The 25,436-nt window shown below is 37.3% G+C and overlaps 1 protein-coding gene across 1 annotated transcript in view; it reads left to right on the forward strand.

Moving 5' to 3' along the window:
• LOC117317428 overlaps window positions 1-25,436 on the forward strand; it is a 141,569-nt gene that overhangs the window by 23,106 nt on the left and 93,027 nt on the right. The window contains 26 exon segments of the mRNA XM_033872237.1: window positions 130-327; window positions 587-793; window positions 1,195-1,332; window positions 1,754-1,924; window positions 4,347-4,496; window positions 5,269-5,367; window positions 5,590-5,728; window positions 6,086-6,225; window positions 6,573-6,793; window positions 7,366-7,558; window positions 10,516-10,698; window positions 11,661-11,858; window positions 12,855-13,068; window positions 13,393-13,739; window positions 14,610-14,840; window positions 16,278-16,421; window positions 16,801-16,966; window positions 18,604-18,779; window positions 19,021-19,282; window positions 19,516-19,709; window positions 20,030-20,500; window positions 20,905-21,073; window positions 21,804-21,982; window positions 23,059-23,214; window positions 24,074-24,187; window positions 25,139-25,254. Coding sequence (XP_033728128.1) covers window positions 130-327; window positions 587-793; window positions 1,195-1,332; window positions 1,754-1,924; window positions 4,347-4,496; window positions 5,269-5,367; window positions 5,590-5,728; window positions 6,086-6,225; window positions 6,573-6,793; window positions 7,366-7,558; window positions 10,516-10,698; window positions 11,661-11,858; window positions 12,855-13,068; window positions 13,393-13,739; window positions 14,610-14,840; window positions 16,278-16,421; window positions 16,801-16,966; window positions 18,604-18,779; window positions 19,021-19,282; window positions 19,516-19,709; window positions 20,030-20,500; window positions 20,905-21,073; window positions 21,804-21,982; window positions 23,059-23,214; window positions 24,074-24,187; window positions 25,139-25,254 — 4,976 coding nt within the window.

A 25,436-nucleotide genomic window follows, 5' to 3' on the forward strand; every position in this document is an offset into this window, starting at 1 on the left:
GAGTAACCTTGAATTAACCTTATTTGACCGAAGGTTAACCTTCCATTGAACATACTTTTCTGTTATTTAACATGAACTTTGTTGAACTTTGTTGGACTTTGTTGACCTTTGTACCTTATACATTTGAAGGTGGTACCTACAATGACCAGGGAAATGCGACACGGTTGAGTGACTGCCTTGTGTGTCCAGCTGGGTACTATTGTCCTGATGGTACTGCAGATCAGGGAATCATTTGTCCAAAAGGATTCTACTGCCTGACTGGTCAGACTGATTACACTGTGAAACCATGTCCAGTAGGGACCTATGGTCCGTCTGAGGGCTTCAATAGTAAGTATACCTAACTTTCTATGAGAATCCATTTTTGGTAGGGACCTAGTCTGTCTGAGGGCTTCATCAGTGAGTATAGCTAACTTTCTGTGAGAATCCATTTTTGGTAGGGACCTATAATCAGTATGAATACAGCTTATTTAATAATCTTAAGGAAGTTCGTTGGTTGAGAACCGGTGTAGTATGGTATTTTGACCCCCATGGTAAATTGACCTTTGTAGTGCCTGTAGTTTACACTTACAGTTTTGTTGTGTTATAGATGAAACACAGTGTGTAGAGTGTCCTGCTGGTCATTTCTGTCCTGCTGGATCTGGTGTGGCTGCAACAGAAGCTCCAACAAAATGTTCCGCTGGAAAGTATAACCCGGACACAGGGAGTGGACTGGAACTCAACTGTAAGATGTGTGATGCTGGAAGGGCCTGTCCATGGGAAGGCCAGATCAACTCCACACATGCCTGCCAGGAAGGTCAGTATATGGGGAGATTTAGCATACAAATTTAGAAATAAGGCTTATTGTGGGAGAGAGTTAGCTCTGCATCATACAGGTGAAAAATGGTCAAATTTTAAAAATTATGCTTATTGTGGAGAGAGTTTAGCAACATACAGATGAAGAATGGTCGAATTCAAAAATAAGGCTTATTGTTGTGAGAGAGCTCTGCATCATACAGGTGAAGAATGGTTGAATTCAAAAATAAGGCTTATTGCGGGGAGAGAGTTCCGCAACATACAGGGGCAGAAGGGTCAAATTTAAAAATTACACTTATTGTGGGGAGGGAGTTCCGCAACATACAGGAAAAGAATGGTAAAATTAAAAATTAGGCCAAAAGAAATATCCTTTTCTACTATTGTTGATATTTGATGTTTCAGGTTACTTTTGTCCGATCGGGACTAGTTCTCCGGATCAGTTTCCTTGCTTCCCCGGAACCTTCACCAACAGAACTGACCTTACCAGTGCCGAGGATTGTGAGCTATGCCCACAGGGATACTACTGTGAATGGGCCACAAGTACGTAGCTCTACCTGGAATATCATTGGCTCTTGTTGCCACATGGTCACATTATAAATATCATATCAATTCATTAGTTACTAACCCAATATGAGCTCTCTGTTTCACACATCACATAATAAATTCAGGATTAAGTCAGTATAGCTACACATTCAGTATAAAGATAGGTATCACTATAATGATAAATGATGACTACCTATTATTTGATGCCTGTGATTTGATAAATTCATTATTTCAAGGATGTGTAGATAAATTAAAATAAAATCATGATGTTGGCATCTTTATTTTGTTGCAATCAAATTTTAAGAAATTTCTTTGACGTTGATTTAGTGCAGGATTCACACCAGTTACAGGACATATTGCAGTACATATGGGTTTTGGGTTAAGTTACAATCAGTGAATGGTTAATTTTTCTATATAGCTGGCGTGGGAACTGTGGATGGTCCAAAGAACTGCAGACGAGGTTTCTATTGTCCGTTGGGATCGCCTAACCCTGAGCAGTTTCCATGCCCAGCAGGAACATATTCCGATGCTGCAAACCTATACCAGGCCAGTCAATGTACACCATGTCCAGCAGGATATTACTGCACAGGTAAATAGGTGTTATATTGTGTATAACGAGATATTACTGCACAGGTAAATATGTCTTATATCGTCACGTGTGTAACGAGATATTACTGTACAGGTAAATAGGTCTTATATCGTGTATAACAAGATATTACTGTACAGGTAAATAGGTCTTATATATTGTATAACGAGATATTACTGTACAGGTAAATAGGTCTAATATCGTGTATAACGAGATATTACTGCACAGGTAAATAGGTCTTATATATTTTATAACAAGATATTACTGTACAGGTAAATAGGTCTTATATCGTGTATAACGAGATATTACTGTACAGGTAAATACGGTAAACCTCCGGTTAGTTCGAACAAAATTAAATAAATATTGACGAACCTGTTCGAATTATTCGAAATTATGCTTCAGAAAATAAGCGTGAGTTCGAACTATTCGAGTCAATATCGGCGAAAATCTCGGCAGAGTAAAATCATTAGACACAAACACATCCATCGTAAATCTGATACGTAATAACGGCGGCCTGAACAATGGCACATTTACAAGTAAGTGATATGATAGTATTTCATTTAATTCAATATTAATTGATCGTTAACGTTCTTCGTTTCGCGATAACTGATGATGGTTATTGCGCGAAGCCGCTCGGGCAATGCGTAGCTACAGTACTGTCAGTAGGCCACAAAACATTACAGTACACGTTTCATTTGTGACACAAAAGTTAAACATTTGTACAGTATAATATTTGCATGGTTATATTTTTTTATCTGAATGAGAAACTATCGCTATATTATTGTAATAAATGGTCTCTTAAATACGTCAAAAGCAGTCTACATAACCTGTTGCGTTTACGAAAGCACTACTGTAAAAATAGGCGATATATGTTGGTAAAATTAGGCCAGAACATCAACATGTCTGCCTTTAAATATGCCCAGTCGTATTATCTACCAAACGTAGTTGATACCTGCATAATTATCCATCACTAATTGGGACACCTGTGGATTGTTTTGACTAGATATGAATGCTTTTCACGTCACTCAGCACGATCGGGCAGCCGACCTTTCAACTTTGCCGCAAGCGACACCTCGCGTGGCCTGCTTACCTAGCGTGAGGTCCCAGGTTTTCATGTAATACCTTGATTGGCAATACTTAAGAGATGTCCAGTCACAATTAAATAATCATAATGCTAAGTTAACACTAGTTATATGTGAAAATACACGGACGATTTCTTAGTTTGCCATACAGCGCGAATACAAATATCGCATGTTACTTATACATTGTCGGGGCTTAAATTTGCAATCAGCTGTCTCGTGCGTGGTGTGTTTTGCAATGTAACAAAAACTGAATTAACGCTAAAATATGTGGCATATATTAAATCACAGACGCATTCTAATGATCACGCATACAATCTAATAAACTAAATGTGCTTGTTGATCAAATTTAAATCTTTTTTTCGCCCCGTCATCGGGGCCGGGTCGCCGCGAGCTTCTTACTTTACGTTCTTCATTTTTTCGTTTTTCTAGAAAAAAATGTGTGTTCGAACTATCCGCGTGTTCGAATTAATCGGAGGTTTACCGTAGGTCTTATATCGTGTATAACAAGATATTACTGTACAGGTGAATAGGTCTTATATCTTGTATAAGAGATACTTTTACACAGGTAAATGTCTGTAGTAATGTGTATATTATAACGAGATATTACTATACAGGTAAATGTCTGTAGTATTATGTGTATAACGAGATATTACTTCACAGGTAAATGTCTGTAGTAATGTGTATAACAAGATAGTGACACACTCAGGTAAATGTCTGTAGTTATGTGTATATTATAACGAGATATTTCTATACAGGTAAATGTCTCTAGTATTATGTGTATATTATAACGAGATATTTCTATACAGGTAAATGTCTCTAGTATTATGTGTATATTATAACAAGATATTACTACACAGGTAAATGTCTGTAGAAATGTGTATAACAAGATAGTGACACACTCAGGTAAATGTCTCTAGTATTATGTGTATATTATAACGAGATATTTCTATACAGGTAAATGTCTCTAGTATTATGTGTATATTATAACGAGATGTTTCTATACAGGTAAATGTCTCTAGTATTATGTGTATATTATAACGAGATATTACTACACAGGTAAATGTCTGTAGAAATGTGTATAACAAGATATTACTACACAGGTAAATGTCTCTAGTATTATGTGTATATTATAACGAGATATTACTACACAGGTAAATGTCTGTAGAAATGTGTATAACAAGATATTACTACACAGGTAAATATCTCTAGTATTATGTGTATATTATAACGAGATGTTACTACACAGGTAAATATCTCTTGTATCATCTTATATGTATCTTATGTCAAATATCCTGTACATAAATTTGATACTTTGTCATAAGATTCATATGAATGTTTTATAGGTGGTCAGAACAAAACAACAGGAATTTGTCCGATAGGATACTATTGTCCCGAGTCTACAATTAATGGAGAACAGTACGGATGTCCAAACGGGACATACAACAACTTGGAGGGAGCCATGGGACTCAGCAACTGTACCAACTGTACACAAGGTGAGGAAATCAAATAACGCAATTATTAAAATCATTACATCAAACAAAAACATCAAATACATTCAAAATGATTTAAATAAATGTAGAATGTAAGAAAAATATATAAAAATGCTGATGCATCATATATAAGCGATAGCTCAGTGGGTTAGGGTGCCAGTCCTGTAATTTCCAGTGAAGATTCGGGTATGTGTAGTTAAAAACTCCCTACCTGTGTCAGTTCGTGTTTCTTGAGAAGCTGAGAAACGGGCCGGCCTGTGCTGTCGTGGTTGTGTCCTTGGACAAGACACTTTACCTTAATTGCTCTGGATGGCATGAGACAGGCCTCCTGTATATTGTTCAGTTATGTCGTCACCAACTACTACAAGGAGACCTCACCCAATATATCAAGCCCAGTACACAAACGAACACACATCATCATGGGTGAAAGTTTTCAGTCTTAATACTGAATTAAGTATTTTGGAAATATTTTCTCCTATATATGTCTTTGTTAAATTTTGACAAAGCTATTTCAGTATTTCAAGAATCGGACATTTACACCCATCCATCATACATGTATATAAATGACTTGTTGTAATGAACGTGATTTGCACTCGGCTTTCTCTTAAAACACTGAAGAAAAAAGTTTGCTTTGAACACACAAATGACCCGTTTCTCATAAAATTGCATTGGTGAAGCAACTTATGATATATTTTTTGTAGATAATCATATATAGGTCCCTTTATACAATGTAAATAATTATATGGACGTTTTCATGGACTTTTGATATCTACAGGTCACTACTGTGAGTTTCGTACCACCGTTCCTGAGAAATGTCAACCGGGAACATACATGCCTTATGGAACAGATGGTTCTGGGAATATGATTGGTTCAGGTATATTATAAAATTATTGAGGTGTTCTTGATTTGTTCTCACATCCTGACTGGAGTATTGCTTTACATCATGTTTATTTTCAAGATTCAAATTTCATGATTATAACAAATGATAAATAAAAAATAATTCTCTGGTTGTGTTTTAATATCGGGATTAATTTGAAGATCTCGTGCTGTATCAAGTGATATAAAAAATGAAAGAAAAATAATTCTTGGGTTGTAGAGTCTGCAAAAAGACAATTTGACTGTTTGGACTGTCCTGGAGGATTTTACTGTGGAGAAGGAACGATAACTCCTCATAATTGTAGCAAAGGTTTATATTCTAAACCTGGGCAGTCCGAGTGTAAGACCTGTATAATGGGGTAAGTACTGTGTACACAGGTAAAATATTTCTAATCAAGCTTAAGGGAGATAATACTGAGGTTTGTTTAACAGTATAACAAGGGAGGCAATACATGTTTATCTATAGCAAAATAAGGGAGGTAATGCACATATTTATTTACAGTTAAACAAGGGAGGTAATTCACATGTTTATTTATAGTTATACAAGGGTGGTAATACCTAAGCGTATACAATATATTGGGGAAAAAAATAGGGAGATTCATGATAATCATAAGACTAACAATATTTGTTTTTATGGAAAAAATAACTGGTCAATGTTTAAAAATGACTCTAAATTTCAAGATCCACAAATAAGTATGATTACTCATCTGTTTCAGGCATTATTGTGACAATGACACTACGTCGGAGGACGCCATGTTGAATGACAAGATATGTACCCAAGGCTTTCTGTGTGGAGAGGGACTGACAGACATGAGCTTAGCTGCTTCCTGTGTAACTGGGACCTATTGTCCCGCAGGTCTGTTATATCTTTAACTTTGTAGCTAAGTTCAATACCAAATCTCAATGTTCAAAAGATTTCTACAAAAAGAAATAATACAATTTGGGGCTGAAGATAGAGGGGATTGGGCGGGGGGAGGTTTGGTAGGGTTGTGTTTGACCTGATTTCTATGTGGAAGGGATAGAATTGCTAATTTAACAACGGTCATTATATTCTCAAAAACCTAGGACCTGCTGATCTGTCTATCTTCTTAATGAACAAAAAGTAATTTCGATTTTAATTGACTACTAAGTTGTAAGAGCTTGTATGTAAACCAGAAGGACAAAAAAAAAAACGCCTGATGATGTTATTTCTTATACTTGCAGGCACGTTGGAGATGATAGAATGTCCGGTCGGTACAATCCAGAACGAGACTGAGAGATGGGACGTTACTCTACATTGTTTGCCATGTCCGGCTGGGTCGTATTGCCTGGCTGCGTCATCTGCAGTGACTGGTTTGTGTGACAAGGGCTATTATTGTCCCAGCCCGGTGCCTACAGTATATTTCACCCTCCCTGCTTCTATCGGAGCTTACGGGCCACATCAGGTGTGTTTATCTCATTCTTTTTTTAAAAGTCAATTTGATTTTCAGTAATCACATTCACCAATGTTCATTCCTTCCACACATTGATTGCCATTTATTTATGATAGATAGTAAACTTGAATAAGAATGTGAAGTACTATTTTGTGGATATTCAGTACAAATAAGATGGCTGTTCCTGGCATTGTATGAGCTTAGTGAGACTAGAGCTTCGACCATACATTCACTGATAGTGGCCTGACCTGTAATTGGCTGTTAAGTGTCTATTTATAGATTACCCAAAGATGCTGTAAACAAAAAGAATATCTTTACAGACATGTTGACAATGTATTGATATTTAGGTTACAAATAAAATGAGATCCAACATCTGGTATAGGTAGTTCTGTACGTGTGTTAGTCTCCCTAGGATGGATTCCAAATAGAATACATGAGTCCGGTCCATAACTGTACTTAATGTTTATGTTTTGGTGTTATTTTTAGATATGTTCTTTATATACTTAGGTCACTATAGACAGGAAGTCATAACAGATAGGTGACAAGTGTTAATTTTGTAATAAATTTCCTTGATATCTACGTAGGTTGCTTGCCCGGAAGGGACTTATGCCGATGTGACCGGTACTCCAGATGTCGGTAGTTGTACCCCCTGTCCTGCTGGGTACTACTGTCCACAGGCCAGTTCTACAACATCATCCTGTATCCAGGGCTACTACTGTCCACAGAACTCCTCAGCTCCTACACCGTGCCCCATTGGCCGTTATGGAAATGCTTCAAGTAAGTAGGATTTGGAGAAGTAAAAAATATGTGCCGGGAGACATAAAACCCAACCATTTATACTGTAACTCTTTACTGTGAAAACTGTCTGTAGAAACATTGAAGGGAGCAGAAAGCTGAAATGACAAAATTATTATTGTATACAGTCAGCCTTCATAGATAGGATTTTTTTAAAAAGATGGGTGAACTTTATAGACAGGGTTTTGTTATATACAGGTGGCCTTTATAGACAGGGTTTTGTTATATACAGGTGACCTTTATAGACAGGTCTTTGTTATATACATGTGACCTTTATAGACAGGGTTTTGTTATATACAGGTGACCTTTATCGACAAGGTTTTGTTATATACAGGTGACCTTTATAGACAAGGTTTTGTTATATACAGGTGACCTTTATAGACAAGGTTTTGTTATATACAGATGGCCATTATAGACAGGGTTTTGTTATGTTCAGATGACCTTTATAGACAGGGTTCTTATACAGGTGACCTTTATAGACAGGGTTTTGTTATATACAAATGACCTTTATAGACAAGGTTTTGGTATGTTCAGATGACCTTTATAGACAGGGTTTTGTTATATACAGGTGGCCTTTATAGACAGGGTTTTGTTATATACAGGTGACCTTTATCGACAAGGTTTTGTTATATACAGGTGACCTTTATAGACAAGGTTTTGTTATATACAGGTGACCTTTATAGACAAGGTTTTGTTATATACAGGTGGCCATTATAGACAGGGTTTTGGTATGTTCAGATGACCTTTATAGACATGGTTTTGTTATATACAGGTGGCCTTTATAGACAGAGTTTTGTTTGTTCACCTGCCCGAAGGGCAAGTGAGCTTATGCCGTGGCGCGGCGTCCGTCGTCCGTCCGTCGTCCGGCCGGCGTCAACTTTTCCATTCAAGCAACTTCTTCTCAATAACCAAAAGGCCCAGAGACCTAATATTGGGCCTGTAGCATGCTGGGGTGAAGGGCTACCAAGTTTGTTCAAATGAATAACGTTGACCTTCATTCAAGGTCACAGGGGTCAAAAAGGCTAAAATCTTTAAATGACTTCTTCTCAATAACCAAGAGTCCCAGGGAGTTGATATTAGGTCTGTAGCATGCTGGGGTGAAGGGCTACCAAGTTTGTTCAAATGAATGACCTTGACTTTCATTCAAGGTCACAGGGGTCAAATATGCTAAAAAAGAATTAAACGACTTCTTCTAAATAGCCAAAAGACCCAGGGACTTGATATTGGGTCTGTAGCATGCTGGGGTGAAGGGCTACCAAGTTTGTTCAAATGAATGACCTTGACCTTCATTCAAGGTCACAGGAGTCAAAAAGGCTAAAATCTTTAAACGACTTCTTCTCAATAACCAACAGATCCAGAGACCTAATATTTGGCCTGCAGCATGCTAGAGTGAAGGGCTCCCAAGTTTGTTCAAATGAATGACCTTGACCTTCATTCAAGGTCACAGGAGTCAAAAAGGCTAAAATCTTTAAACGACTTCTTCTCAATAACCAAGAGGCCCAGGGAGTTGATATTGGGTCTGTAGTATGCTGGGGTAAAGGGCTACTAAGTTTGTTCAAATGAATGACCTTGACCTTCATTCAAGGTCACAGGAGTCAAAAAGGCTAAAATCTTTAAATGACTTCTTCTCAATAACCAACAGATCCAGAGACCTAATATTTGGCCTGCAGCATGCTAGGGTGAAGGGCTCCCAAGTTTGTTCAAATGAATGACCTTGACCTTCATTCAAGGTCACAGGAGTCAAAAAGGCTAAAATCTTTAAATGACTTCTTCTCAATAACCAAGAGGCCCAGGGAGTTGATATTGGGTCTGTAGCATGCTGGGGTAAAGGGCTACCAAGTTTGTTCAAATGAATGACCTTGATCTTTATACAAGGTCACAGGAGTCAAAAAGGCTAAAATCTTTAAACGACTTCTTCTCAATAACCAACAGTTCCAGGGAGTTGATATTGGGTCTGTAGCATGCTGGGGTGAAGGGCTACCTAGTTTGTTCAAATGAATGACCTTGACCTTCATTCAATGTCAGAGGGACCAAACAGGCTAAAATCTTTAAACGGCTTCTTCTCAATAACCAAGAGTCCCAGGGAGTTGATATTGGGTCTGTAGCATGCTGCGGTAAAGGGCTACCAAATTTGTTCAAATGAATGACCTTGACCTTCATTCAAGGTCACAGGAGTCAAAAAGGCTAAAATCTTTAAACGACTTCTTCTCAATAACCAACAGTCCCAGAGACCTAATATTTGGCCTGTAGCATGCTGGGGTGAAGGGCTTGCAAGTTTGTTCAAATGAATGACCTTGATCTTCATTCAAGGTCACAGGAGTCAAAAAGGCTAAAATCTTTAAACGACTTCTTCTCAATAACCAAGAGTCCCAGGGAGTTGATATTAGGTCTGTAGCATGCTTGGGTAAAGGGCTACCAAGTTTGTTCAAATGAATGACCTTGACCTTCATTCAAGGTCACAGGAGTCAAAAAGGCTAAAATCTTGAAATGACTTCTTCTCAATAACCAAGAGTCCCATGGAGTTAATATTGGGTCTGTAGCATGCTGGGGTAAAGGGCTACCAAGTTTGTTCAAATGAATGACCCTGACTCGCATTCAAGGTCACGTCGATCAAGTATGCTTAAATCTTTAAATGACTTTTAGTGAAAAGCCAAAGTGCAGAGAGACATTATTATATTGGTCCTGTAGCATGCTTTCAAATAACTGCAGGATCCATATATGAAAAGATCACTGCATTGCAGGTGAGCGATTTGGGCCCATTGGGCCCTTGTTATATACAGATGGCCTTTATAGATAGGGTTTTGGTATATACACAGGGTTTTGTTATGTTCAGACGACCTTTATAGACATGTCTTTGTTATATACATGTGACCTTTATAGACAGGGTTTTGTTATGTTCAGACGACCTTTATAGATTTTTCTTTATTAACAAATTTCAGACCTGATGGCAATGGAGGACTGTAACCTGTGTGATCCAGGATACTACTGTGATGCTCCTGGACTTCTCAGTCCCCGCGACCAGTGTGACCCTGGCTTTGTGTGTTATAGTGGAGCTGCCACCTCTGGCCCAACTGATGGTGTAACTGGAGAGCGATGTCCAGCTGGTGGATACTGTCTGAAAGGTAACTAGTTTCTTCAGAAAGGTTTGATTGTCAACAAGATCTCATTGGGAAGTCGTGGGATAGGAACAGTTTTAACACCTTCGATTCAACATCATCATGATAGCTTTATCATTTCTTAATAGATCTTGGGGGAAGTTAATACACAAAATAGAGTTTATAGACAAAATAAAGCTGATGCACAAAATAGCCCTGACATAAGTTTTTGTGCTTCAGGATTCCTAGGTCAAGTCACTTTATAGACACCATCCAGTCCCATCCTGATTCAATTTTAACATCTAGTAACTTCATTCTTTGACAGATTTTGGTCAAACTTCTTACAAAGGTCAAATATATGAGTATACTTCAGACAACATGTTTCAGAGGTCAGGGCCACACTTACTGTATATAGAAAATCATCAATTGTTTCAATTTAATCACTTAGCAACTTCATTCTTTCACATATTTAGGTCAAACTTTATGATAAGGTCACATGGCAGTGGGGGTATTTATGTCAAACAGACATTTTCTAGTTTTTGTCAATTTTGAATTAGAATTAGAGTTTTGTTTAAAGTTGAGTTTTCTATTGTTAATATTGATCAACATTTCCAAATCCCACGTGAACATTGTCATCGGCCATATTGAAAATATAATCAAATAACATAAAAATAAAGAAATTTTTTTTATATTATGATAAAAAAAACCATGTAAATACATTTTTTTGCTGAAATAAAATTTAAAGTTGAGGGTGGAGATATTTTTAAAAATAACAAATTACTCATAATAATACAAAATATATTCATGAAAATACAAAATTTATTCATGAAAATACAAAATATATTTATGAAAATACAAAATATATTTATGAAAATACAAAATATTCATAATACAAAATGTATTATATTAAGATAACAAATATGTACATTGTATATAAAAATAAGAAATATAATGTATGGTTATTAATTTGAGATTGCTCTAATTTCCAGGATCCTTTGAGCCAAGGCCCTGTCCTTTGGGCACATACAGCAATGTTTCGGGGTCGGTGGATAAATATGACTGTACAGATTGTGATCCAGGGTATTACTGCTCACAAGTTTCAGGAGGTGCTCCTACAGGGGTGTGTGATGCTGGGTGTTACTGCACGGGAGCTGCACAAAGCTCTTGTCAATTCGCAACACCAGCAGGTAAGTAGAGCTAACAGGGTTTTCTTAGTGGGAAACTTTGGTGTAAAGGATCAAGATACATATACTAATAAGCAGTGGAAAAGACTTTATATGTAGATGTGCTGGGAGGAAAGATCTCTCACTGCAGTCAAACCTCACTATCTCTTACTCGGGTTGGATCATGAAAATGCTTCGAGATATCCGGAGTAATTAGAGGTATTCGGGTATAATTTATATAGAATTTTAACTGTGGAGATTGAATTCTTGCCTCGAGCAGAGTCATCGAGTTTTCAGAGTTCGAAATAACAAGGTTTGACTATTCGTTAATTCTTAGGTCACATGATGAGATGGAGCTACAATTTAAAAAAAAAAAAAAAAAAAAAAAATTAGCATGGCTATAGCATTTGTCACAAATCATTATGTTGTCAACTGAGACAAAATCTACAATTAACCATTTTAATTTATGGCATTTGTTTGAAAATGTTCAAAATTTACCTGTATCAACACTGTATACCACAAAGCTATCACTGCACACTGGACCAGAATGAAGCGGACACCGCTTTACACAAAGTAAAATAACAGGTGTAAAGAAGGAACCAGACTTTGATATATGGCCGGATTACAGAATAGACAAAGTTAGGATTGGACAGAGTTATACTAGTTGCTGTAGATGAAGAAGAGATTTTTCTGAACTTAATTATTTGACTGGTTTAGACAGATATCCTTGGTTGGACTTAATTATTTGACTGGTTTAGACAGTTATCCTGGGTTGGACTTAATTATTTAACTGGTTTATACAGATATCCTGGGTTGGACTTAATTATTTAACTGGTTTAGACAGATATCCTGGGTTGGACTTAATTATTTGACTGCTTTAGACAGATATCCTGGGTTGAACTTAATTATTTGACTGCTTTAGACAGATATCCGGATTGGACAGAATCTGGTTTTGACAGAGTACACTGTATTTGAAAATATTTCAAAAGATTTTAAATTACTTAAACTTTGTTGTACCAGGTCATTATTCCCCGGCTGCCTCCAGCATTATAACAGAGTGTTTGGTGGGGACCTACAATCCTTTACCTCAACAAGGAGCCTGCCTCGTTTGTCCAGCGGGCTCGTACTGTCCAGATAAGGCTATGAATTACAGCATAATCTGTGCGTCCGGTCAGTACTGTCCAGAAGGGAGTCAGATACCATCTGATTGTCAACCTGGTACTTTCTTAAGTTCGTAAGTATTTTATTACTATTGACCTGTTTTTGATCAAGCTTTTATTAGTATAGACTTGTTTTTGATCAAGCTTTTATTAGTATAGACATGTTTTTGATCAAATATTGATTAGTTCTGACTTGTTTTTGATCGAGATTTGACTAGAATAAACTTATTTTTGATAAATTATTAATTAGTAAAGACTTGTTTTTTATCGAGCTTTGATTAGTATAGACTTGTTTTTTATCGAGCTTTGATTAGTATTGACTTGTTTTTGATCAAGTATTGATTAGTTCTGACTTGTTTTTGATCGAGCTTTGATTAGTATTGACTTGTTTTCTCCAGACAAGGAATGATCAGTATAGACAACTGTACCGACTGTCCCCCAGGATTTTACTGTCAGGATCGTGGTGCTTCCAACTATACAGGGGAGTGCTCTGCAGGCCACATCTGTTATGGTAGAGCTGAGTCAAAAGATCCCATATTCAATAACGACCCGACTGGAAATAAAACCCTCCTTCTCTACGGTGACTCTTGTTCCCCTGGATATTATTGTCCTCAGGGATCTGCCGTCATGATAGAATGTCCTCAAGGGACCTATAACCCTGATCGTAGTGGTCAGTCCGTGGCCAGTTGTTTACCTTGTGACCCTGGAAGTTACTGCAATACCACAGCTCTCACGGCACCTACAGGTAAATTAGAGGCATGTTGCCTGTATTAAAATTTACTCATTGTAAGGATTGAATGATTTACTCATTGTAAGGATTGAATCATTTGCTCATTGTCAGGGTTGAATGATTTACTCATTGTCAGGGTTGAATGATTTACTCATTGTCAGGGTTGAATGATTTACTCATTGTAAGGATTGAATGATTTGCTCATTGTCAGGGTTGAATGATTTACTCATTGTCAGGGTTGAATGATTTACTCATTGTCAGGGTTGAATGATTTGCCCCTTAGCAGGATTGGATGATACAAAAGTATGTTCATTATTCAGGTTGAATAACTTGCTCATTATTATGTTTGAATGGTCAACTTAGTCTTAGGGTTGAATGATTCGCTCATTGTCAGGGTTGAATGATTTACTCATTGTAAGAATTGAATTATTTGTTCCTTGTTCACTCATTGTTAGTATAAAATTCATTGATTTGCCCGTTGTGATGGTTGAATGATAAACTACAAGTATAAAGGCTGTGATTTGCTCATTGTTAGCGCTAAATCATTTGCTCCTTGCCAGGGTTGAATTATTTGCTCCTATCAAGTGTTGAATTATTTGCTCCTATCAAGGGTTGAATTATTTGTTTATTTCCAGGGTTGAATTATTTGCTCCTATCAAGGGATGAATTATTTGCTCCTATCAAGTGTTGAATTATTTGCTCCTATCTAGGGTTGAATTATTTGTTTATTTCCAGGGTTGAATTATTTGTTTATTTCCAGGGTTGAATTATTTGCTCCTATCAAGGGTTGAATTAGTTGCTTCTATCTAGGGTTTAATTATTTGCTCCTTGCCAGGATTGAGTTATTTGCTGCCGGTCAGGTTTTGAATATTTGTTTATTTCCAGGGTTGTGTTCTGCTGGATACTACTGTATGGGTGGAGCATGGATAACCAATCCTGTAGACAACTCCACAGGAAACATCTGTCCACAGTTCAACTATTGTCCAGAAGGAGCGGACTTACCCAAGATATGTGATATCGGTTACTATGCCAACACCACTGGAATGTCTGCATGTCAGCTGTGTCTGGCTGGGTATATTTGTTACCCAGGAGAAGCCCCGACAATATGTCCTCAAGGTGAGATTTTAGAACTTTAAAATCACTTTAAGATTAATGTTTGTTAAATGTTGTCTAATGATGGGATTTTCAAAGTACCATGTAACTACGGTCACTTCTCTGTAATTTTTATTTCTCAGAGAAAGTAATGGACAAATCAACTTATTATCCCTTAGGTGGCGAGTTTTCTCATGGGTGGCATATTTGTTAGTATTGCACGTGCAGTTTGTCGTATTAGGTGTACATGTCTTTCAGCGAGTGTAGAAGGTGATGACACACATGTTTACAGAGACCAAGATTTTTTTTGTATTTTTCACTAGATGCTCCTTTATTCAGAAATTGTTACACAGGAAATGTAGTATAGAGTTATGTTAGCTAGGGAACAGATGGATGTGATGGTGAGGATGCTGATGGTGATGAATGTGTCGACGTGTACCTATCGCTATTGTCTATAAGTAAATGTCCATCTATTTATACAGGTGTCTGGTGTTTCTTATAAGATGATGCAGTGGAGATAGTGTTGGGTAATCGGTTGAACACGGCAACCGATGATCGGTTGTAATCGGATGATCTCGGTAACCGATTATACGATTATAATCGGTTGTTATTGATTAGTCTGTTTGAAATTAAAAATGCAAACAAAATTGAGCCAGAGAAGCCAACTGGCACTTACTTATTCATTTGCTATTTATATCTATGGGTCAAAGAATGTATAATGCCATTAAAACATCCTATTGAAATTAAAATTAACAAACTAGTGATTATAAAACTTGACAAGTTTATTATTACAAGAAAATACACACATGATTGCAGCTTGTAAGTTAACACTTATTATCATTTAATGTTTTGTTTTGTTTTGATGTAACATACTGCGTGTATATACATTTGAATAAATATGTTTCAGTAATATCATGGTTCACTGAGCTATGAGTATCAACTAGACAACTACATTGCCTCAATGATTTTTCAATGCTGAAGGGCTTAAAGATTAGAGCCAAAAATGCCCTACTCATGTGAATAAAGAATATTGAATTTTAACTGAATAGTGTCTTAAGAAATATAATTAGTTAATAATTAGAATAAAAATTCTGATGGCATTATATGTATATAAACATAGGGACCCGATTAATCGATTATACAAAACATGATCGATAATTGTAATCGCTTGACAATAATCAACCGTTAATCGATCATTCCCGATAATCGACAAATCACTAAGTGGAGATATGAATTAGTATATATGCTGAATGATAAAGACAATTATTGTCGGCTATTTTGTCCTTAGACCAGTAATGATCAATGAGGCTAGGAGTCAAACGTGAAAATACTAAAGAAAATTAGGAAATAAAAAAGTTTAAATATTTAATGGGAGATGCACAAACCTCACAATTTAAGAAAAACATTTGACATTTAATCATTCCTTACATTAAGTACATGTATTTTCCATTTCATATACAGGAAAGTACTGCCCTGCCAGTACACAGTCGGATCCACTGGACAACCCCGATGCATGTCAAATAGGAACCTACAGTACAGACGTTGGCCTCTCTCTCATCACGGAGTGTGTGGACTGTAAAGCCGGCTATTACTGTGACGAAATCGGTAAATTTTATCATAGAAGTAATTCAGGGAGGGGGCTCAATTTATTGTCAGACATTGCAGTCCCTTTTCACAAAACTCTTCGAGGTTCTAATTATCAGGTACGGTAGATATGGAATGGAAAGAAGTGTTATCTGTCAAACCAAAAATATTTCCTCTGCATTCTCTGGTTTCTGTTCATGTGCACTCACAGCAAGCAATAAGCAGGATAAATAAATTTTGATTAAGTTGATAAAACTTCCTTACTGCTTGTTAAAAGCTGATTGTCTAGAAAAAAAAATGATTGTATTGGAATTGGCTTGGTTTACAGTACTGTAGTAATCTGTTACATTGTAAATGACCTTTACAACCTTTACATTTCTCTATCATTTGACCTTAACAGCACTGGTCAACGTGACGAAGAAGATAGCTGCTGGCTGGTGGTCTGTGAGCGGAGCTACTGTAGCTCAACCTGATGATTACCTTGAACTGAGAGGAAAGTGTCCCAAGGGATTCTACTGTGAGGAGGGAACTAGTTCGCCTTTACCCTGTCCTCCAGGAAGTTACGGGTATGTTTCTCCTACAATTTGATCCTTAACCCTGTCCTTCAGGAAGTTACGGGTATGTTTCTCCTACAATTTGATCCTTAACCCTGTCCTTCAGGAAGTTACGGGTATGTTTCTCCTACAATTTGATCATTTACCCTGTCCTCCAGGAAGTTACGGGTATGTTTCTCCTACAATTTGATCCTTTACCCTGTCCTCCGGGAATCTACGGGTATGTTTCCCCTACGATTTGATCCTTTACCCTGTCCTCCAGGAAGTTACGGGTATGTTTCTCCTACGATTTGATCCTTTACCCTGTCCTCCGGGAAGTTACGGGTATGTTTCTCCTACGATTTGATCCTTTACCCTGTCCTCCAGGAAGTTACGGGTATGTTCTCCTACGATTTGATCCTTTACCCTGTCCTCCGGGAAGTTACGGGTATGTTTCTCCTACGATTTGATCCTTTACCCTGTCCTCCAGGAAGTTACGGGTATGTTTCTCCTACGATTTGATCCTTTACCCTGTCCTCCGGGAAGTTACGGGTATGTTTCTCCTACGATTTGATCCTTACCCTGTCCTCCGGGAAGTTACGGGTATGTTTCTCCTACGATTTGATCCTTTACCCTGTCCTTCGGGAAGTTACGGGTATGTTTCTCCTACGATTTGATCCTTTACCCTGTCCTCCGGGAAGTTACGGGTATGTTTCTCCTACGATTTGATCCTTTACCCTGTCCTCCGGGAAGTTACGGGTATGTTTCTCCTACGATTTGATCCTTTACCCTGTCCTCCGGGAAGTTACGGGTATGTTTCTCCTACGATTTGATCCTTTACCCTGTCCTCCGGAAGTTACGGGTATGTTTCTCCTACGATTTGATCCTTTACCCTGTCCTCCGGGAAGTTACGGGTATGTTTCTCCTACGATTTGATCCTTTACCCTGTCCTCCGGGAAGTTACGGGTATGTTTCTCCTACGATTTGATCCTTTACCCTGTCCTCCAGGAAGTTACGGGTATGTTCTCCTACGATTTGATCCTTTACCCTGTCCTCCAGGAAGTTACGGGTATGTTCTCCTACGATTTGATCCTTTACCCTGTCCTCCGGGAAGTTACGGGTATGTTTCTCCTACGATTTGATCCTTTACCCTGTTCTCCGGGAAGTTACGGGTATGTTTCTCCTACGATTTGATCCTTTACCCTGTCCTCCGGGAAGTTACGGGTATGTTTCTTCTACGATTTGATCCTTTACCCTGTCCTCCGGAAGTTACGGGTATGTTTCTCCTACGATTTGATCCTTTACCCTGTCCTCCGGGAAGTTACGGGTATGTTTCTCCTACGATTTGATCATTTACCCTGTCCTCCGGGAAGTTACGGGTATGTTTCTCCTACGATTTGATCCTTTACCATGTCCTCCGGGAAGTTACGGGTATGTTTCTCCTACGATTTGATCCTTTACCCTGTCCTCCGGGAAGTTACGGGTATGTTTCTTCTACAATTTGATCCTTTACCCTGTCCTCCAGAAAGGTACGGGTATGTTTCTCTTACGATTTGATTCACTATAAATTATAGAAATCTTTCACTTATGGATATGTCATGTGGAATTTACGTAACAAGTTCAACAATTTAATAACCTAAAGGCTCATGGTATAAATCTATTTTCTGTAGACCATCGTTCTGGTTAAAGTCGCAAGCAGAATGTACGGCATGTGACGGTGGGTATTACTGTACCGGAAGTAACATGACAACGACAGGAAGTCAGTGTACTGCTGGATACTACTGCAGTGGTGGCTCACCAGAGGCCGCTCCAGTCAACCAGACCTATGGAGACATTTGCCCCACAGGTAAGTAATTTTGTTTTAAATAAATGTGGAATCTGATTTGTCAATAAAAATCGTTTGTTGTGCTGTAATTTCTTATTTACATATGACAGAGATGAAAATTTTCAGAAGTATCAGAATTTACGGGAAATTTTGTCAGATTTCAGGGCTTGTTTAAGGGTTTCTGTATGACCCCAGCCTGCTATTTTATTGGTTGCTAAGGTAACTGTTTTCTCATCTTTTGATATTTATAATTTGTTGCTAGGGTATTATTGTCCGATTGCAACCCAGGACCCAATACCGTGCGAGGCTGGAAAGTATGCTAACGCAACAGGAAGTACTTCCTGTCTCACCTGTCCAGAGGGTTACTATTGCACCGTCAACACTAGCGACCCAATCCCGTGTCCTGAGGGTCATTACTGTACCCTTGGATCTACACTACCTTACGATCTGCCCTGTCCAATCGGAAAATTCAACAACTTAACTGGAATGAATGATCTTGCTGACTGTCAAGCATGCACACCAGGGTAAGTGAAAGGTCACATGGTAGGCTCAGTATAAATAGCTTTTTGATTTACCTCATTATTAATAGATCTCACAGGGTCTTGACACAGTCGTATGTAGTAAAATAGTTTCTTCACAGTGAAACAAAGGGACTTGTTGGTGTAATATACTTAAATAATTTCTGAACAACGAAACGGATTTTCGGAAGCAGTATATATAAAATCACAGGGATTTACTGAACTTGATGTTTTTGCAGAATGTATTGTGAGACACAGGGACTTGGTACCCCGACTGGCTACTGTGATGGTGGGTGGTATTGCACGGGAGGAGCTACATCAAAACAGCCTCCCGATCCACTTACCGGGGGACAATGCACAATAGGAAACTTCTGTCCCAACGGCAGCTCTGCTGAAATCTCCTGTACACCAGGAATGTACTGTGACAATGTTGGTAAGTAACTAAGCTTGTACATCAAAAATTGAAAACTGAAGATTATACTTAAGGTCTCAAGTAGTCATCTAATTAGATTGTAATAGAAGTAACATCAATATACCTTTTGTCATGATTATCAGGTTGATTTATCTGCCAAATACCAAATTTTCTATAAAAACTGAAATCTGATTGAATAAGGAATTTTATTTTATTGTTTCCTTGTAATTTAGAATAGTCTATTATTTAGAGCAAAAATGTCTCATTTGCATTCTTCTAAGAGTTATTTTTCCTTTACTAAAAGGCAACCATGTAATTGTAATTTATTTTCTTTCTTTCAGAATTATCTGCCCCTACAGGAAACTGTTCGGCAGGTCATTACTGCCCTGTAGGTTCCTCTTCAGCCTCGGCCATTGCCTGCCCGACAGGAAAGTTCTGTATTGCTGGCAGCAGTGTCGGCGATGACTGCCCACCTGGTACATTCCTGAATGTCACCGGTGGTTCTGATGTCTCGGATTGTCTCCCCTGTTACCAAGGCTACTATTGTGCTGGATACGGAAACAGCTTGGCCAGTGGACAGTGTGATGCTGGTTTTTACTGTCCCTCTGGAATGAATATGTCGGGTCCTGCTGAGTATACCTGTCCACAGGGACATTATTGTCCAATCGGAAGCCATGAGGCAATTCGCTGCCTGTCTGGTACCTATCAGGATGAGACTGGAAAAGGTGTATGTAAGGACTGTCCCGCTGGCTACTTCTGTGACAATACCATGGCACCTGTTGTTCTATACAACAGCTCCATCTGCCCAGAAGGTAAAAATTAATTTCAGTATTTTACTGAAAGTCAAGGTCATTCATCAATCACAAACTGAAAAATGAGTATCAGTTGACATGTGGTTATTATCTTGTTCTATTTGTAATAAAAATTATTGTGTAAAAAAGTTTCTTCCTACTTGTCAACCTTCCTTATTTGGGAAAGGAGACTCCAAATTCTTACCCAGAATTGGAGATGAAAGTTATTAGTAAAATTTTTCACTTTTATTCCAAAATGAATATCCAATCAGTCTATTGCAATTTACTTTCTTTTTTATTTTTTTTGATAGAAGTATTAAAAGAAAAAACTGTTTTCTGCATACAAACAATGTAAACTTTATATTCCTGTAGATTGGAAGTAATAGTTTAGAAATTTCAGGATATATTTGATATCTGTATTACAGGCTATTACTGTCCTCTGAATACTAAGTATGCCACGGAGTTTCGCTGCCCTATTGGTACCTTCGGAAACACCACAGGATTCCAGGCTGTTGGGGACTGTATTCAATGTCCAGGTGGATATTATTGTGACAGTTGGGCTCAGATTGACTACACCAAAATCTGTAATGCTGGGTAAGTAGAACTGGCTTGAATATATACACTACACAAAATCTGTAATGTAGGGTATGTAGAACTGGCTTGAATATATACATGACAGTAAAAATCTGTAATGCTGGGTATGTAGAACTGGCTTGAATATATACATGACAGTAAAAATCTGTAATGTAGGATATGTAGAACTGGCTTGAATATATACACGACAGTAAAAATCTGTAATGCTGGGTATGTAGAACTGGCTTGAATATATACATGACAGTAAAAATCTGTAATGTAGGATATGTAGAACTGGCTTGAATATATACACGACAGTAAAAATCTGTAATGCTGGGTATGTAGAACTGGCTTGAATATATACACGACAGTAAAAATCTGTAATGCTGGGTATGTAGAACTGGCTTGAATATATACATGACAGTAAAAATCTGTAATGCTGGGTATGTAGAACTGGCTTGAATATATACATTACACAAAATCTGTAATGCAGGGTATGAAGAAATGGCTTGAATATATACACTACAGCAAATGTATTTCGGGGTATATAGAACTGACTGGAATGTAAAATTATACACTTCAGCAAAATCTGCTCTACACAGCATGGAATGTAATGGGATATATCTGTAGGGGAAGATTATCATTGATATGAGTTATTCAAGGATTATAAATTTTTTTTTTTTTTTTTTTGGTAAAATTTTGAGGATGATTAATCAAGAATGAATATAAATTGAATGTTTGTAATCTACAGGTACTTCTGTAAACAAGGAGCAATGTCTGGGACTCCATCACAAGGAGTTGATGCTGACGAGTGTCCGGCAGGTCACTTCTGTCCACAGCAAACTTCTGAACCTCAGAAATGTCCCCAGGGAACTTTCTCTAACAACACCAAGCTGACTGCCCAGGACGAGTGTACTAACTGTACAGCTGGTAAGTAAAACGGGTTCAGGACTTTGAACTTCTGTCTTTTGTTACGTTATTTGGTGGGGGTGGGAGTACACTACGCCAAGATTTGTTTGCACTTTTGCAGCTTCATTCCTTGAGGGATTTTGATCAAACTTCACACTTGAGTTTCAGGGTTGTTGTTTTACTGTCTTTTATATGCAGTAATGTTAAATACTGTAGTTATCCATACATATACCTGTTTTTCATGTAACAGAGAGCATGATTAATCATATTTATTTCACATTAATTAGGGAGCAATTTAATTCAGGACTTCTGGCTTACTAATCTTATTTTCGACTGATCAGACTTCAGAAAACCCTGGGTAGTATACAATACTGCATATAAAAGGCAATAGAGCAATACCTGGTAATAAGCCCACCCTGTAAAATTACTGGGAAATTCAACTGTATTGTCATTCACCTTCTACTTATCTTGCCACTAGACTTATTACAGGATAAAAATATGGACTGACTTTAAACACACATAGGAATTAGTGGTGTAACAATTCATGATCACCGAGGCATCAATGTATTGGATCGCAGAGTGGTGCATCGATGCATCGTCTATCCTTGATTTGTATCGCGATACTTCAAAATGTGTAGTTATCTCCCTTGACCAACATTAGCTAATACATTTTGTAGTAAACAACATGGCTTACAAGGCCGTTCAGCAGCCTATAAAGCTGCCAGTTGAGGTTATTTCAAATCCAAATTTTCTAAATTCAAGAACACTATGGGAAACGGACAAAATGAATTTTTTTTAAACAAATGTAGACAAAGACTCAAATATTCGGAAAATACCACAAACACAAAATGTTCGGAAAATGTCACAAACACAAACATGACTTCTGTACGATGGAATAACAGATATCTGATAAGTCATTAGCTTCTCATATATCATGATAGTATCGTATTGTGACCCCTGTATCGCGATACAAATCGTATCACTAACCACCTTGTGATACACAGCTCTAATAGGAATGCATTGCAGACCTCCTATATACAGTGTAAATAAATATTTATGTATATACCATGTTGTCATTAGTTACGTTTTGTTTACAGGAAGTTACTGTGGCGACCTTAACATGATAGAGCCGTCGGGTATATGTTGGGGTGGATATTACTGCACAGACGGGGCTGATAGTCCTACCTATATCGCATGTCCTGAAGGTGCGTTCTGTCCAAACGGTAGCGCCATCCAAAGCCTGTGTCCCCAAGGTGAGATATATACTTCTCAATCAAAATACACATGCTCAATAAAACAGATATTTGAAATTTTTTTACAGAAATTTTTCTTTCAAATTTAAATAATGAAGATTTAAAAAATGTGTGTATTTAAGGTTATATGCTACATTTCCAACATACCTACATAACTTTCTTTGATTTGTGCTAATGTGACTTATATTTTTGGGATCCTGCATGTACATCATACCTATTAAGGGTGTATGCTACCTTATACATCATACCCCTCATTTACATTTAAGCATTGATGTCATTTTTTTTTAGTTTCATCGGGGCATGAAACAAATTTTGTTTGCAAACTGTATAAATCCCCGATGAAACTAAAAAAAAATTGACATCAACGCTTATAATTAATTTTTGAAAATGATTTTCTAATTTAAAACATGTTTTATGTACAATTTTACTGGTTTTAAATGGGATTCTTTTTCTCAAATCAATACGCAACGTCAATTGTCGTATTGTGACGTCACATTTTTCGCACCATTCTCGGAATTTCTTTCATAGAAGAATGAAAAGAATTTTTTGAAAACAAAGAAAAATTAATTATTAAGAGTTAAAGGTGCGTTTTAATTGGTGTTTAAGGATACATATTACCACTGTAATTGCATGGTTAAGGGTAAATGTTACCTTAAGCCTTGTTATTTGTTAAGGGTTAAGTGTTTATGATACCTTATACCATTAATTTCAGGTTTGCTTACCTCCCTTTTATTGCTTACCTCAATTATGAAAGTTTTAAAATTATTTAGCTGCTATTTCTTCTTTAATTGAAGAGTATCAATGTGTGTAATGTATATAATAGGGATTGTATATAATAAAGAATTTTCCACTCTTTCAGGCACTTACTCAAACATGACCCACCTGACAAACAGCTCGGAATGTCTGTCGTGCCCAGGAGGGTCTTACTGTGAGACAGCCGGCCTTACCGCACCAACAGGCCTCTGTGGGCAAGGTATGTCATGCCAATTTCAATCTGGGATGTTAATTTCATTTCACTGTTGTTTTATACTGTCCAGTGTAGTACAGATCAAATTGCTGTAATACACAGACTTCTGTTCAATGTCAAGGCCACATGTAATTGTCAGTATTATTCTGTTCAGTGCCAATGTCGGGTTTAATTGTACCAACTGGGCTCCAGGTCGGTGTAAATACGCTCAGGAAACTGTATTTTTTGACTGAACTGTTCAGTATTTATATCTTTTGTATAAAGACCACATAACTATTCTTGTCAAAATCTATGTTTAAATTGTTGGAATTCAATGTTGTCCATAAAATCATTACATAGTCAAGAGATTTAGTCATTGATTTTCATTGAATATGACTTTTATGGCTTTCTTATCTTAAAAATGCCAGTCGACATGCAGACTTCACTTGCAAGTACTGCATGTGTTGATCTGACATAAAAAGACAAATCAAGGAAACTTTTTTCTAAAACTCACAAATATTGTCTGTCTGTCTTTGTTTTTATGTCAACAAAATCTGGCAGTGCATTGTATTAAAAATCATTCAAAATTTGTGTTTGATTTTGTATCACCTTTTGTGCAATTGAGCTTACAATTCAAACTCATATTCAGATAGCTTATAATTGTACGTAGGTTGACTCTGGACGGGTCAAAACCTAAACGAAAACAAATCTTTATTTGATATCACTGTCCACATCAAGCTAAGAAAGTTTAACAAGGGTTTTCATTAAATTTCGTGTTTGTATGATCACTTTTGACCTATATCTTTAAGAACTGGAGCAAATTTTTATTTCAAAAATAATTTTGCTGTCAGTGAGTGCAATATAGAATTTAAAAGTTTTTTTTTTTTTTTTTTTTAAATTGCAAATGAATTAAGATCAGTGTTTTCGTAGAATTTTATCTACATGATGGAACTAAATGTTAGATTTTGTTGTTACCAGGTTACTATTGTCCAGAGGGAACTATTTACAAGGAGCCTGGTGCCAGCTTCTGTCCAATAGGACATTACTGTCCAGAGGGAGTATCACAGCCTATCCCATGTCGCAACTACACACAGGTAAAAAAAACATACACACCTGTACATAAACAAGAAAAAATCAGAGGAACTGTTAATGATACTGTTCAAAAAATTTAATTGGTTTTATTACGTAATGAAGAGAAACCTGACTATACTGACCACTGACTTAAACAACATTCTGTATCATCCTCCATATACATCAGAACGGCGAAAGGCTCCTA

The sequence above is a fragment of the Pecten maximus genome, chromosome 19 (genome assembly GCF_902652985.1).
Source record: "Pecten maximus chromosome 19, xPecMax1.1, whole genome shotgun sequence".
Lineage (NCBI taxonomy): Eukaryota > Metazoa > Mollusca > Bivalvia > Pectinida > Pectinidae > Pecten > Pecten maximus.